This window comes from Kryptolebias marmoratus, linkage group LG7 (genome assembly GCF_001649575.2).
Source record: "Kryptolebias marmoratus isolate JLee-2015 linkage group LG7, ASM164957v2, whole genome shotgun sequence".
In the NCBI taxonomy this organism is placed as follows: Eukaryota; Metazoa; Chordata; class Actinopteri; order Cyprinodontiformes; family Rivulidae; genus Kryptolebias; species Kryptolebias marmoratus.
The window spans coordinates 9,709,689-9,726,481 of record NC_051436.1 but is presented as its reverse complement, the minus strand read 5'-3'; the positions used below and the strand labels follow the sequence as shown (position 1 = coordinate 9,726,481).

General features: G+C 43.9%; 2 protein-coding genes across 2 annotated transcripts in view; one reads left to right on the top strand and one right to left on the bottom strand.

Moving 5' to 3' along the window:
* The window catches only part of LOC108234858 (glucosidase 2 subunit beta), a 157,359-nt gene that overhangs the window by 2,566 nt on the left and 138,000 nt on the right, over nt 1-16,793 (top strand). The window contains exons 3-6 of the mRNA XM_017414403.3: nt 120-215; nt 2,928-2,985; nt 4,532-4,649; nt 14,568-14,697. Of these exons, the coding sequence (XP_017269892.1) occupies nt 120-215; nt 2,928-2,985; nt 4,532-4,649; nt 14,568-14,697 (402 nt within the window). The remainder of the gene's footprint in view (nt 1-119; nt 216-2,927; nt 2,986-4,531; nt 4,650-14,567; nt 14,698-16,793) is intronic.
* On the bottom strand, nt 12,584-13,661 carry LOC119617154. Its single transcript, XM_037976341.1, has 2 exons — nt 13,537-13,661; nt 12,584-13,430 (listed from the first exon to the last, which is right to left on the bottom strand). Exons 1-2 carry the CDS (start codon nt 13,604-13,606, stop codon nt 12,604-12,606), a joined length of 897 nt encoding a protein of 298 aa, XP_037832269.1. The 5' UTR covers nt 13,607-13,661; the 3' UTR covers nt 12,584-12,603.

The following is a 16,793-nucleotide window of genomic DNA, read 5'->3' as shown; positions in this document are numbered from 1 at the left end:
GGGGGGGGGGGCTAATAAAACCCTTTCGCACAGTAAGGAGCGGATTTTGCCCTTTCAGAGTTTGAAACTTGCTCGTATCGTGAAGTGACTTCTGTCCCCCCCCTCCCCTCCCCCCGCAGGCACATCGGCCTGCCCCCGCGGCCGCTTCTACTGCACCAACCTGGGTTTTCGCCCGCACTACATCCCGTCGTCACGAGTCAACGACGGCGTCTGCGGTAAGGCTGCGTTCTGACGTCGCGTCTCTCGCCGCCTGGGACGGTAAAGTTACGAAACACATTTTTTAAAAAAACTCTTTTAAATTTGAGGTTGTTTAAATATGGCGGCAATCCGCTTTGGTCAGAAATAAAGTTTATTTCTCCAAACTGAGGTCACTCAAAGAGTCAACTCCAGTTTTATTTATGTAGCACCTTTCAGCAACAAGGCGATACGAAGTGTTTTTTGTGAAAACGCCAAAATACAGAGTCATCATGAAAACACACAACAATAGCAAAAGTAAAATAAACAGGTGTAAAGCTAAGCTGGGAAACTAGGATATAAAAAGCTAAAACTAAACTTATCTAAAACAAGACATACTAAAGATGAGGAAACCCAAACTAAGATATTATAAACTGGTAAGAAGCTAACATAAACTAAACTAGGATTTAAAAACCTCAGCTGAACAGATCAGAGACGATACAAGCTAAGATGGACTAAACTAAACTAAATGTACCAAAAGGCTAACTGGAAAAAGCTAAACAACTAAACTGATCTAAAACACAGGCTAAGATAAACTAAACTAAGCTAAAATATAAACTAAGCTTAGCCGAGCAAAACTAAAGTAACTTTCAACAACCATAGGCAGGTTAAAATAATTAATTATATTAAGATATAATTATATCTTAATAAGTTAATTAATTAAGATATAAGAAGCTAACATAAACTAAACTAGGATTTAAGAACCTCAGCTGAACAGACTAACAGAAACTAAGCCTTTGCTAAAGCTAATTCAGCTAAAGTTTCAGCTCATTCAACTATGCTAATGCTGAGTCAGTTCTAGGTTTAGCTGTTTCTAACAGGTAAGATACCAGCCGGTATAATCCTTCCACCGAACCCCACTTTTCAAATCTTTGAATATTTTCCCCCCCTTTTTGTTTTTTTTAATCCATCCAAGCTGAAGTTGTCAGTTAGCCTCCTCCTCCTCCTCCTCACAGATGCAGACAAGCGTTCGTACCTCAGCCGACGTCGGAACAAGCGAACAGAAACGGCAAACGCACAAATCAGACGACAGTTAGTTATTAGTTGCTGATGAACTCCTGATGCTCGTGGTTCTCCAGCTTACTGCACGCTGCCTTTAAAACGAAGGAATGAGAAGTTAAAAAAAAAAGAAAAAGTGTTATCCTGTCTCCTCCCACTTTTTGCTTTTCACGCTTCGGGGGTAGCCACTTAAAACCGAACGCCGCCAGTCGAGCCTTTTTAAAATTATGTTTTAGGTTTTTTTTTTTTTTTTAAGAGGTTGTGAAGCTCTTCATTCCGCTGGTCACCGATGGGGTTCTGGGTAATTGAAAAAAAAATTCCCACCGCGCCCGTGAAACATGGGAGCAGAAGCCAGATCAGAGCGCTCGCGGCTGACGGCGGGAGCGCTCTGATGTCGAGAGATCCTCCGTAAAGCAGAGAGAGGGGACGGGAGAGAGGCGTCATGTGGGCAGGAGGAGCTAATCGTCAGGTTTCAGAAGATGAAAAGTCTCTGGTCAGATCAGCAAACTGCAGACAGATTTCTGTTAACTCCGTCTAAAGTTTTTTAATGCAGGGGAAAGACGATTCGTTCATTAGTCCCGGCTGGAAAACTGAACTGTAGGACAGAGGAGGTGCAGGTCTTTATGATGACCGCCGCTGAAAGACAATAATGTTTGGGGGGAAAAACGCACAAAAAGACCAACATAACCTGGTGAGAATCACAGATGTGGAGCTAAATTTTGGTGTGGCAGTAGCCGAGACTACGGAAGCCCAGAGCGGGCGCGTTTTTCTCGAGATCACCGGATGATTATCTTTTCTTGAATGCTCACGATCAGTTTCGCGGCGTTCTTAAAACTTTGCCAAGAACGGACTTGAGCTGAAAATGTCAGCTCGTGGAGAACCTGACGTGGATGGCCGCGTCAGATATTTACTTCTGTCGAGGTCGAACACGGGCTGAAACTGCAACGTGTTTCGTCTTGTAGGGGCAGAGAGGTCCCCCCCCCGACCTGTTTAGCTCCACGGGCCAGTTCATTATCGGACACTATTTTCACGGACCGGCCTTTAAAGCAAAATGGCCGCTTCACGTGTCTGTGCCTTTTTACATTATAATCTAAAGCTAGGATTTTTTTTTTTTCTTTATTACGAAGCTGTGCGCTTAAAAGTATCAAGCTCTTTTAAGGACTTTAAACAGAAATCCAGCACTTTGCAAACCTTGAAAACGCCTCGGTACAAATTCAAGCATTTTTAAGGATTTCAAGCAGCTGGACGATAAATGTAAATAAAATCACGCCAAAGACTCTGAAACTGTAAAGGACGGAGGGATTTATGGGTAAATGTTACGATGTGTTCGAGTTCTCCAATCTAGTTGTGTGTTTTTGTAATTTTTTTTTGTTTGTTTGTTTGAGTTGGATCGTTCTGAATCCCGGTCGGCATAGGCGGATCAAAATCACAATTTTTCCAACTTACTGATCTTGGGATTTAAATTCTTTTTTAGGCAGATTTTCAAATCCATTAAAAAAAAAAAGAAAAATTTCAGTTTTGTTCTAACTCCATGGAGCAGTCAACCTGCTCGAGCTTATGTAATCTGAATCTCACTCTGACCCATGCCTGATTTAGAGTAACACCATATTGTTCACCTCTCTGTGCTGACATGTTGTCTTTTGTGTGTTTGTGTGTGTGTGCATTAATTCGGTTTCTCCTGTGTCTCTCGGCAGATTGCTGCGACGCCTCCGACGAGTACAACAGCCACACTCGCTGCCAGAACACGTGCTGGTCAGTAGAACGAGAACGCAGGCCGCGTGTTTTCTGTGCGACCAGATGGACGCCGCGGGCAGGAAACGATCGGACCGGGAACCGAGCGGCCCGCGTAGACGGAATCTGTAGGCGCCTGCGCCTCCATTTGTTTTTCTAATAGGAGGTTCAGTTGCCACGACGGGCCTTGAATTCGAGCGCGGCGCACCTCCTGGTGCTCGGCAGGGGGCAGTTCATCATTCCGCCACCAGGGGGCAGAGCGTCACTAGGGTTTTTTTTTTTCATCCCAGTGGCTTCAGTTCATGTTAAACCTGACCTGAGTCCTAATCTGGTTCTCTCTTCTTTTTTTTTTTTTTTTTTCTCCATGATAAAATGTTTCCACCATCCAAAGACGTCGTTCTTGCAGATAATTTAACTCCCCGAATCATTTCTTTTGGAAATTGAAACAATGAAGGCGGTCGATGATGTTTTTTGCCCCTCTGGTTTAGCAAAATATCTCTTAAAGAACCGGACAGATTTTTAATGAAACTAGTACTCATTGGATGCACGTCCATAACAGTTAGTTTTTGGAATCGACTTGATTCAAGATGGCCGCCACAACCAGCTGACCTTAAAAAAAAAAAAAAAAAAAAAAAAGAAGAAGAAACACAAAAATAGCTCCAGCTCAGTCACTTTGACAGACATCGAGTTAAAATATGATCTGATAGTAGATTAGACTCATTCCCATCACATATTCTGAGCTCTAACAGATTGGGCAAGATGTTTGCTTGAAATTATGCTGTTAGCTGTTTGGCGTCGTGTTGGTCCGTCTGTTAGCAAAATATCTCATGAGCTGCCGAATGGATTTAAGTGAAACTTTCAGGGACTGATCGATGGACGGACGACAGGAGCTGATTAACTCCTGGAGCCAATCGAATTCAAAATGGCCGCTGCAGCTAATTGACATTAGCCGACGCAGAAACGGCTAGAACGCAGTCAGTTTTGCAGCCGCCGAGCTAAAATGTTGACGTGGTAGTAGCTGAGAGTCGTTTACAACATATATTCTGAGCACATAAAGGTTTTTTACAGAGTTTGACCAGAAACCCCCTTCGAGCACAAGCCAGGCCTTTAATCCCGTCCGGCGTTCCCCCCCCCGCTGCCGCGAAGTTCGAAATCTCAGGCTGCCGTGTGCGTTTGTCGTTTGTTGACGGCCCTCTTTATTTGTTTCTTTCATCGCCGTTCGTCTCAAAAAAAAAACAAAACAAAACAAAAAAAAAAAAGCGGCGAGCGAGCGCAGTCGATCTCATTACGTTTTCACAGGGCGCTCGCCCGCATTGTGTTCGCCAGACTTCAGAAACGATTTAACTCACCCACACAGCATTAGGCCTCCCCACAACCACCTTATTTACTCTTCTGCTTTTGCTCCCATTCGGATTCCTGCCGCGGCGCGGGGCCCTTAAAAAGAAGAAAAAAAAAAAAAAAATTGGATTGCCGCATCTCTGTGACCACGGCGGTGGAGGTGGTTTGTTTATTTATTTATTTCTGTTTTCTCTGTAACGATGGGCTCTCTCCGCTGCCTTTCCTCCAGGAATCTGGGCCAGAAGGAGAGGGCGTACGTGGAGGGCCAGATGAGAACCTTGGACGAGGGTTTGCGACTCAAGCAGCGGCTGATTGAGGAGGGAGTGCTGCTGTGGAGGGAGAAGCAGGTACGCTGCAGGAGTAAACAAGACAAGGCAGCTGCAGCACGAGGCAGCAAGAAGCTCTGCCTTTTTCCTGCGTAGTTTAAAGCTGTCTTTACATGTAATTTCTGGGATCTGGACTATATGTGCTCTGGGGTCGCATGGTTTTTGCGAATATCCATTTTAATTCCTCCAGAAAATTTAAGAATAAAGCCGAAACCAGAGGAACGGCATCTGCTGATTGGCGTGGCTGGAATTTGATGAAGAAGCTGTAACTGAGTTATAAAACTAAAGTAAGCAGATGACTGTTTAAAATAAGCAGAACCCAAAAAGCTGGCTTAAAGCTTCCAAAAGCTGCCTAAACGAATCCGAAGAATAGCTAAAAGTAACAAACCTGATATCCACTTAGAGCTATCTACAACAGGTGAGATATTATTTGTCTAATCGTCCTTTCAGAGTCCCACTTCAATATATATACGAACTAATCCTTTAAAGCTGAACTGAAAAGTGTTTTGAAGCCAACATCAGTAAAATAATAAAAAAAAAAACATACTATTTTTTTTTCTTTAATACCAAACATTGAAGAAACCACTCAGGTGTTTTCGGCTTTTTCTGTGACCCCACCTCCCACCCCCCCATGTGTGACGTCCTCAGAGCTGCTGAGGTTCACAGCATTCAGCCATTCATCAGTGAGGGGATGAATACCGGTACAATATAGTTCAGTTTGTTGGAATCAATTGTTTGAACCAGGCAGAAAATACCACCGGAGTTTCATCTTTTGGCTTTCCTAAAGATTAAACCCTTCCTCAGATTTGGATCCATCAGCTCCGATGTGGGAATTACTATCAGAACTCCGGGTTCGGATCACTTCAAAGGGAAGCACCGCTCCGACCCTCGTTACTGCGGCTTCACGCCAACTCAACAGGGCCTTTTTCCAGCAGCGGTCCTAACTATTTTTAATTTTAAAAGAAAGTCAAATAGAGAAGAGGACGTGCACAGAGAAGGAGACGAGAAACAGGAAGTCTTCCTTCAAACGTGACGTGAGCGCGCCGTCGTTAAAAAGGTCTGAGCTGCTGACAGGCCGACAGCCTGAGATCAGTTTGTGATTCAGAGGCAAAAATATCAACAATCCACATGTGATTAAACAAATATCAGAGTCTGAACCTGCTGTTGATTAGTTCACTCTGATCTGAGAGTTCATAAACGCTACTCTGTCACGTTTACAGGTTAGCATCGTTAGCATCTGGTTAGCTTCATGTTAGCAACGTTAGCTCTCTCATGCCGTCTTTATGTTGATTTTTAGTGTCATGTACTCATGTCATGACAACAATCTGGGGGTAATCGGTTCTCTCCGTTCCACGTTCTCAACTCGGTCGTTATACGCGTTGTTTTGTCAGCCATGACGGTCCTGGTGATCATCAGAATCCGAATCTGAAGAGCTTTCTTTTTTAGAGATCCAGCCGTCGGTTCAGGTTCATACCGCTATGATTGTAGATCCATTACTCCCGCAAAGTCTTCCATCATTTCTTCGTGTTCAAAAAGGCTGCTTCTTCCATTTCCACTAGGAAACAACCGGACAGCAGCGACGTTCTTGACCGACCGGAGCACAGTGCTCATCATGAACTCCGCCCCACAAATCACCCAATTTGGGAATTATTGACTAAAACACCAAAAACTGTTTAGGTCAGAGAAACGGGTTCCTGCAATGTTGTGTGGATGCGTTAGACTAAATAACATCCATGAAATGACATTTTTCTGAGCATATACATAAATAACCTGAGCATCAACGCGTCCGTTAGGCCAGGACACGGATCCAAAGATGAATTTGTTAAATATTACTTTATTAGAAAAGTGGAAAATCAGAGTTATTCGTAGACGCGTCTTTTCCCTCTCCTCGTCTCTTCTTACCGTCAGTAAACACATTCTGAAACCTGCCCTTAAAGTGAAAAAAATATATAAAAAGAAAAAAGAAGGAAAAAAAAAAAGAAGGCGAAATGTGCTTTTTATTTTGCAGCAGCTGTGTGGAGACATTGTTTGTTGTGCTTCTCCCCTGCACATTGAATTAACTTTTTTCCCCCCTCGCGTTCTCGCGCCGCCACATTGTTACTGAAGTGTTATCACCTGGCTAACACGCTTGAGGGAAGGGGGGGGGAAGGAGGACGGCAAGGTTAATTTGCTTTTAGATGTTGCCGGATTGGGAGGAATTCTCCGGTCGGAGTGAGCAGCTTGCGTTAGCACGTGTGTTCTCAGCACCTGCTGCTCCGCGCGCCTGTTGGCCCGTCGCTGCCAGGTTCCCAAACCAACCCCAACTCATCGGGGAGGCCATTTTTAATTTTTTTTTAACCCCACCTCCCCCTCTTACAAAAGAACTCGCACTCGTTGATGGAATGCGTACCGCCTGCCATCTTGGATGCCAAAGTTTTAAATGATCCTGACCGATCTGCTGTTGCTCTCATAGGATGTTTGGGATGATGCTCAGTTACTACCACACCAGATATTAGCTCAATATCTGTCAAACCGAATGACTCATGGCCTACTAGTTTACAGCCCTAATCTAGATCCATCCATTACTTTCTGAGAGTTTAATTCAAATTGCCCTCTGGTTCATTAGACAGGATAGGATTTCGCGGGCGTTTTTTGTGATTGTTGCGGGCTAAAATGCCTGATTTCGCGGGGCAGTTTTCTAAAAGTTGTGATTCTTTTAAATTTTTAAATTTATTTTTTATTAAAATCAATAAAAAAACATAACTTTTAATATATATATATATACCAAAAATGCTTACTAGTTTTGTAAGATAATTACCAACAAACATTGACATTCTCAAAAGGTGCTTTATTTGAGAACTTTGATAGCTTCTAAACTGACATTCAGGACCAGTTCTGGATTGTCCCTCGTCTGCAGCTCTCCTCACATGTTTTGCAGACAGGAAGTGTTTGTCGATGCGTTTATGTTCCATGATTACACTGCAGGACGTGCAAAACAGCTGCAGCTGGGGAGGAAACTGGTTTGCTGAAATCTTTGTGGGCAGATGTGAAGCATTAGCGCACATTTTGGCTTCGGTCGCTGCTCCTGCACGCTCCCGGCATTCTGATGTTAACAGGAAGTGACGTTACACGTCTTCTTCGTGAGTTATTTGGGGTTATTTTGTATTCCACACTACACAAACCCACAAAGAAGACAGTAGACCGCGGAAACGGTGGAGAATCACTTTAGAAACAATAAATATTGGGTTAAAGTTGCAAAAAGTTGCGATTTCGCGGGGTTTGCTTGATTGTGCGTTAACAGTTGCGATCGCAACATCACAAAATCCTGGAGGGTCTGATTAGATATTTTGCTAACAAACACATACAGACACTGTATGAAACAATCATCGCCCTCTGCTGAAGGTGAAACGGTTGATTACGTAGCTGAAAGTATTGATGTTATTTATGACTTTTACACAGAATCTCGATTAATTTTTTTTTTTAAAGGCGACAGTAGGATGCATTTATTACTCAAGTAAAAATAGTTTTAACCATAAATTCAGGCCTCCGTTAAACATTTAAAGCATTTTTAAAAAATATTATTTGTGCTGCATTACCAAATTAAAGCTCAGACTTTAATATCAGGATCAGCCTTTAGTGTCTGTATGACATGTTTGTTTGGATTCTGAAGGTCTGATTGTCTCTGCGGCACATTTATTTTTTTACAGCTGGGTAACTTTGTCAGCGCTGAGCCTTTTTGAGCCTCGTTTTTTTTAAAAAAAGAAAAATTTTTGAGGTACTGTTTAGAAATCGCATAACTTCAAAGGCAATTGAAATCACTCGGCATTTCAAAATATCCGTTTTTTTTTTCCCCTCATTTGAACACGTCTTAATTGCCATAAAGGAAAAAAAAAATCTAATTTAAAAAGATCCAACTTATTTCATAAAGGTTGTACCGAAGGACACCATGTGTCACACACAATCGACTCGATTTTCTGTTGCAGTTTCACTGAAGTCTGACTGATGAGTGAGTTGTGTAGCTGCATTTTGTTTTTTTTTTTTTTTTTTTTTTGAGTTTATTTTTTTCCTTCTCTTGTTTTGTTCTTTTCTGTGGCGGATGATTGACAGATCGAGGCTAAAGTGTCGCTCAGCCGTCCTGGCCCTCCTGCGCTTTGTGATCGTCTTCTCTCTTCTCGGCTGAGTCATGCGGTGGGAAATCTTACTTCTCATACGGCGGGGATGTCTCGGGGCTGTGGGGCTGGGAAATCTCACGCAACGACTCAGAAGTGAACTCGTCCTGGGGTTCAAGGGACGAAGACGAATCGACTGCTACAAAAGCCTCTTACCTGGAAAAAAAAAAGTTCCTAAATCAAATTAGCAACCTTTTTATATCATAAAGGGGCCACGTGGAATTAAAAGAAATAAACAAGGTTCAATGCTAGGGTAGGTTCTTTCAGGAGGTTTCTGGCTACTTTAGTTTGTTCCCCTTTCTTTGCAGAACATCTCTTAAGCAGAAAAGCACGATCAGAGATGCCTACATGTGGCTGAAGGCAGAAGGCAGTGAGGCTTTTTGTCTCGTGTCTGAGTTTGTTTGTCTGCCGCGTTTGCAAATCAGTTCAAGAATCGCCGGACCGGGTTTTACCCAAACTCCCAAGGTAACTAGAGGCACAAATCTCCCCCCAAGGCCATGGCGTCTATAAAACATGGTGTGATCCGGGTCAGGATCCAGATCACAAATAAAAATAGTTTATTTTTTTTTGTAACAACCTCGACGTTTCCTGAAAATTCCGTCCGAATCTGTTCATTTTTAGTTTTTATGTAATCCTGCTAACAAACACGACTGAAAAGCACAACCTCCTCGGCGGAGGCAACAAAGGGGTCACCTGCTGGAGCATAGAGAAGGTTTTCACAAAGGTGTGACCTTGACCTTTGACCCCCGTGACCTTAAACTCAACAGGCATCATCCTTGACCCATGAGGTGTCCAGCTGTGCAGTGTGACATTCCTACATTACACTGTTAGAGCACTAAGTCAACTGCGACGTTGACCTTTGACCCCATGGCATTGAAATCAATGGTGATCACCCTTGACCTAAGAGGCGTCCAACTGTGCAGTTTACCTTTCCTCCGTTACACGGTTCCATAGCTAGAGCACAAGGTCATCTTTGACCTTGACCTTTTGAGCCTGTCACCTTGAAATCATTAGTGATCACCCTCGACCTAAGAGGTGTCCAGCTGCAGCGTCAGAGCACGGGATCACCTGTGACCCTTGTCATTTGATTGGATCAGCACCAACGTTCCTTGAACCGTGTTTGACTTTTTGCTCGTAACTTTTTGCGTGATCTTGCGCGCAGACAAACGGATGCTACCGAAACTCACGATGACCTCCTTGGCCGAGGTCGTCATCGGATCTACGTCTACAACGGATTAACTTCTCAAGGTGGTTGCCACAGCTTGTTGACTTTAGCCATCACCGAAAAGATAATAACTCAGTCCGTTTGGCTTTAAATTTGTCATTTCTCAGCATTCGATGATCTTAGCTTCTAAATTTGGGAGATATTCATTCCTTCAAGTAATTCTAGATCTTTGATTTTGTACAAATGAAACCTAACAGGACTTTAAAATGTGTCTCAGATGCTTAACCCAGTCAGGAATCAACTGTCTCCACGGTATAAAAACAGTAAATTTGCTTTAATGGACTATTTCTTTAGAGATCTTTTTAGAACAGCAGCTACTGAGACATCTCTGAGGTCAATACAGATTTTATCATTGGGACAATAAGGTGTTATATTGTGAATTCATACTGTATCATAATTTTTTTCTTTTTCTGCCTTAACAGCCAAATAGTACATTGCAAGAAAGTAGACAGATTTGCACATAAACTAAAATGTATGTGGAAAAGAATAGTCATCAATTTTAGTAACTGCGTGCTTTTCTTTTACCTTTATGGTATTGTTTGTCTTTTTACGTTTTGGTCGTGTTTTTGTTGGGGTTTTTTCCCGTCCTCCACTCGTCGATATTTTTCTCGTACGCCGATAATATAGTCCATAAATCACTGGTGCAGACCGAACCTGGCTAAGCAAGCAGCGTGGCCTAGAAAGGCAGTCATCCCTGGCTGAGGAGCACACAGAATCCATCACCGCATCACGGGGAGTCTCCGAGGAGACACGGGAAGGGCGGGGTCGACGCACGAACACGCGATCACGTTTGCTCAGACACGACGCCGCGGCTCTTTCATGTTAATTGGTCCATTAGAGAGAGTGATGGCTGCTGATGCTTGGCTGTGAAAACTTTTTTTTTTTTTTTCTTACGTGACAGCAAATCAGACGGCGCTGATTCAATGAGTCCACGATGCTAAAAAGAACCATTTCTGTAAGGTTGTTTTTAAATTTTTTTATTTTTTTGAAAGTACACGATGTTTCTGCTCAGGAAATAAGACTCTAAAAGATCTAAATGGATGTCCAATCCTGCATCCAAAGTGTTCAGAGAACTTACCTTTGTGCCTTTTTGTAAATAAGAGGCTCTTTTACATATCGATTCAGTTTCACAAATGTTTGAATTTTTTCTTAAATTTTCTTTTAAACCACATGAAAATGATTTTTTTGGGGCAGTTTTTCAGTCAGTCAGTAATTTTGTTTTTGAGAAAATAGCTTTTTTTTTTTTTTTCTCCAAAGTTAGAAATTAATTTTTTTCCTTCAAGGACCTGTGAACACATTGACATTAATAAAGGTGGACAAAGTGACTATTAACTTTCATTAACAGGATCAAAATGTTTTTGTTTTGTTTTGTTTGGACATGGGGGTTGGTTGCCGTGTTGTCATTTTGGAGTCAGTCCGTGGACTCGCTCTGCAGCTGTACCATCAATATGAAATTCCCACCCAAATACGCTTCCAGCTCCCTAACAGGCTGCCGGTTTGTCAATCGCAGTGTTTTATTAGACTTTTTCTTTCAGCCTCAAATAACTAGTGCATGGCCACATTTTGAGTGTCCAAATTGTGTGCGTAGCACATTACTTTGTTGTCCACCTCCGCCTGCACTACTACTTCGGAAGCCACTCCCGTTATGATGTAATCTACTGGAGTGCACTTTTGAAATGAACATAAAGTTGATTTTTTTTTTTTTTAAGAAAAATGATCTGAAGTGTTATTCCTTTTTTAGTCAGGGAAATGTCCCAGTTGTCTGCATGTAGGGGCGGGACTTAAAGATGATACTGCAGCCAGCTGACTTGGAGTTGCTAGTCCTTTTGTGGCTTCAACTTCCAGCTTCTGCTCCCGTCTCTAGTTATACCGTATTTTCCACACCACAGGGTGCACTGTCAATGAATGGACCATTTTCGAACTTTCGTCATACATAAAGCGCACCGGACTATAAGGCGCATCGTTGTCACTTCGTCCGGACCGCGCTCCGTTCAAAGTGATCGATTTCGCTGCCCTAGCGGAGCTGGTTCGCCTGTATCGGCATTTCTATGATCCCTCTATGAGAGATCACAGAGATGATCAAACGGTTCAAAACTCACGGACGAATACTGCACCAGACGTGAGCGTCAAGTAGAAACCCGTATGCCGCTCGCTCAAGTCCGTGCGCGGCTATAACTGAGCCTTAATGCTGCGAGCGGTGCAGCTTTGTAGTTTAACCAAAGTCGGACTAAAACATCACAACTTCTTACATAAGGCGCTCCGGATTATAAGGAGCACTGTCGTTTTTTGAGAAAATTGAAGGCTTTTAAGTGCGTCTTATAGTCCGGAACATACGGTAATGTATGTCTATGTGAACTTTTAACCAATGCTTCTATATTTTATCAAACCACAAAACGACTACCAGACCTGATTTTAACGGTTTTAACCTCCTTAAAGTTGTCAGATTGTTCCGTATGACCGAACCCCCCCCCCCCCTCACTCCTATGCAGACATTACACATCCAAGCTGTACCTGAATATGTTTTTACTGCTTTATTTACTTATTGTTGTGCACAGCAGCACAGAGAAGTCCGGAAAGAGTTAATCGTGAGTCCCTCTCAAGTTCAGTCTTTGGGGGCTTGCGTGGCGGGGTGCTGGGGTGGGTCCAAGGACGAAGGGAAAGCCGAGGGCCACGGTGAGCTAAAGATTTCGCTGGTAAGGGGAGGAGTTGAATACCAGGGGCAGTCTGGCAGTGCCGCACGTCCGGGACCAGCCTCCTCTTCATCGCTTCCCTTCCGGTCCGTCTTTCTCGTCCTCTTCCTCGGCCTGTCGTTGCCCGCCTCTCGGACGCCGGAGGCTCGAGCGTCGAGCCCCGCGGACCTCGCCTCGCCCGGCCTCTTGCGCTTTCTGTCTTCAGTGCCCGTCGTTTGGACGCCGCCCTCCAAGGCGAGACACTTCCGCTTCCACTCGTCCTTCCTCTGTTGCAGCTGGCTCAGCTGTCTGGCGTTCTCCCTCTCTTTCCGGCGAATGAGCCCATGCAGGTCCAGGAGCTCCTCCTTGTGCTTCTCCTCAGCGTCTCGGAGCTGGGACTTCAGCTTGGCCTCTCTGTCCATGAAGCCCCTCAGTTTCTCCGTTTGACTCAGGAAGCCTTCCTCCAGGGTGGTAAAAGTAGACATGAGAGTGTCTTTGACGTCGCTGGACATCGCCATTTCCTCTTCTCGCGCCTGTTTTTCTCGAACCAACCTGTTCATGTACTGCGCAGTCTGTTCCACGGACCTGTACAAATTAGCCGCCACGACTTTGGAAACTTTTGTTTGCGCGTCGAGGTTTTTCTTCAGGACCCGGATTTCCGCCCTCAGCTGTTTATTCTGACCCCAGGTGTAGGCGTTTTTGGCCCTGAGGAGTTTGATTTTGTTCACCGCCCTCAGAGTCCATCGGAGTCTCAGCATACCTTGAGTTTTTGGAATCGAATTGAATTACTCTCACTGAATTTTCGTTGCACGTTGACTTTTTCGTTCACGTGCTCTGCACAGTGACAGCAGAGCGTCGAATCTTACCTGAAGCTTTTCCCGGGTGGAAGGGCAACACGTGGAGCTGACGTCTCTTTATCCGTTGTCCTCCGGCCATAACGCGTAGACGCAGATATTTAGCAGCTCTCAAACCGGTACAGTGTCAAATTAAGTGTCGTTTCCATGGAGATTACATGCACGTTTCTTCAAACATACTGACATTGCACATTTAAAAAGAAGAACATGCAGAATTCGTTTCCACGACAAATTTTCGTTGGTCTCAGAATTATGCAGAAGAATCATACCTTAAAAGTCTAAACTCTTGTTTTTAGGTCCGACATGGTCCAATTTCAACATAAAAGCCCAGATGGTGACTTCTTTCGATGTAAACATCTAAAATTAATCCCAACTACACAGAACATAAGATCCAAAAAAAATCCAAGCATAGATTTGAATCGCTCTTTTGGAGATCTAGTAAGCACACGTTGAAACATAATGTCAAAAGTTGCTTCAACTATTATGGATTGTTCACCAAATAAGGTTAATTTGACTTCCTCATAACTCACATAAACATTATAAACCTCTGAATTTAATATAAACAGCTCAGCATAACTTCAGAAACCAATTCCAATGAACTAATTTTTGTCCCAAGATTCAAACTACACAAACTACACCTGTCAACCAACCAACCAATCATTCAGCAGACAACCTACCAACTCACTGACTGACCAGTTAATCAAGCACTCAACCATCCAATCAACTAATTGGTCAAGCAGCTCCCCAACCATGGGAAGGTTTGGCACAGCTGTCCTAAAAGGAAGCTTATGTGCATGCATGTTGATGAGGCCTGGCTCAATATTTCCATACCAACCAGTCCCACCATCCTTTCATTCATCAGTCACCCAGTCAGCCAATTAGTTGACCAACAGAGTGGATCGACTGACTGACAAGTCATCCAATCCACCGACTAGTCAACCAACCATCTTTGCGCCTATACATCCATCCTCTGTGTTCACAAATACAGAAACTCCAAATGTCCTGTCATTCCAACAAGGTTTGAAACTCTCGTCTCTCTTCAGGCCCAGCTCAGAGAGCTCCAGCAGGCCGCCGAAGACCTGCAGGTCAAGTTGGAGGAGCACAGGAGGAGGAAGCACGAGGCCGACCAACTCAAGGAGCAAACAATCAAGTCGCTGGAAGTAGGGAAGGACGGTGAGAGTCCATTTAAAGACGTTTGCTCATTTTTCACAGAATTGCTTCACTTTAGATATTTAGGCCACAGCTTTTGGCTACAAGGCTTACATTCAGCAAAACTCAGCAGGTCATATCAACTCAAGTCAAATTTAAAACATTTTTTTATTGGAATGACAGACGGCAGAACATCAGACGGACCCGGAAAGGGTCGGGGGGGGCAGATTTCGACTCGCAGAAGAGGACGGCTGAGCGGGAAACGCAGAAACGACCTTCCCAGAGCTCTCCGTTTCTCTGTCCGTCCCTCAAAACCTTCAGAGAGAAGTTCAGTACGAGTCGCGGGAAAACATATTCCCTCATCTCCCTGAGCACAAGCCGGCTTGGCATTTCGGCAAAGTGGCGAGGAACAGATCGGAAGCGGCCTGAAGGCCCGACTCTCACCAACTGTGCGTCGGGAATATCCCAGTCAGCGTTGACCCGTTTCTTTTAACAAAATAAGGGGAAATAGGATCCAAAATATGCACTCTTTTTTTAACTTCGTGGTATATTAATTTGGCGTTTTCCACTCGCTTCTCAAAATATTCGCCAACTTTTAAAGAGAAACGCGGTTTAGCTGAAGTTTGTGACGTCGGCGGCTAAATTTCCCAGTTATCGTCTGATTTGCAGAGAAGTTAATTCGACTGTCAGCTCCTTTGGGCGGCGCGCGTCCATCGTGGTTCCCTCCCTGCGAGCTGACATTTTGCCGGCCAACGCCAGCGCTTATCTTTGACTTCGGTTCAGTCTCATCTTCGGGGCGTAACGAGCATCGGTCCTGCGCTCGAGGTGGCTTGTTTGTGTCTCTCATCCACCGGGGGGGGTTTTATCACGCCATTCTAATGTCAGCGCGTGTGTGTGTGTCACTTCAAAGAAGATCAGGGGACGTTTTAGTCTCTTAAAGTTTTTATTTTACCTCCACTATGATAGTATCTGTTGATTACCATATGAATTTGGACTGAATGCGCAGCGGAGCTTTGATTCAGCAGCTTTCCCGCGGTGACGCGCGGTTTTAACGCTCACATTTTCACTTCTAATTGTTGCCGGTTCAATGAAAAGCAGAGTCTGCGAGACGTTTTCATCAAGCAGATATTTTTTCAGTCTGTAAGATCTGATTGGGTGTGTTTTTTGTTTTTTTTTGGTGTAATTTGGCAAATACATGAGCCGGAGTATTTTTCTCAAGAACCAGAGCAGTAAATAACGCCGCTCCAACGGGCGAGGCGTTAATCAAGACTTACTGTTTTACCAAGGTTCAGCTTTATTATTATTTCCTGCAGACGCGGGCTGGTGTGAGGTTCTGACATATTTACAGGATTAAAACGAAATCTTAACAACTGCCACCCCTTGAGAAAATGCATATTGCCGGCGGCTTTTCGAGCCAGTTTTCGGTAAGGATGGAAGTACGTCGAGAAGTGTTTGTTCTGCTCGCAGAAATCGTGTTCCAAGTGTTGTGGTCAAAGTATGTGTTGTGAATGACTCTCAGCTACAACCACACCACATTTCAGCTCAGCGACTCCAAACCCGACTCGGTTCCAGCCATTTTTAAGTTTCCTAAACTCAGTCTCCTGTGGCAGCCATCTTGAATTGCGTTGGCTCCGAACGTTAATCAGCTGGAGACGTACATTGGACGGTTGTTTCCCGCAAGTTTCGTTAAAATCCGTTCAGCGATTCGAGGGTTATTTCACTAACGGACAGAGTTGGCTCAAAATGGCAAAATTTGAAGCGAAGATCTTTTTTTCGGTTTGGGAGCAAATAAAATGTGTCGGCCACTACCGCACCAAAATTTAGGGTCAATATCTGTAACATTAACCAGGTTATATAACTCTGTAGGTTTTTTTTTTTGAAGGCCAATTGGCTGTAGCAGCCATCTTGAATCAATTTGACCAGTGGACGTTTTTGGCAACGGAGAAAAAAAACAACAACTGAAAATCAGGAAAAGCCACTAAAATGCCTTTAATCTATTTAGCTGGTCTGTTTAAACACTGTTTAAGTTTCTCTTTTAGATTGGGGGGGGCGGGGCATAAAGAAAAGTTCTCCGCAGGCTTCTCTTAAACTCCTCCAGGTTGAGTCATCGGTCGCGCGCC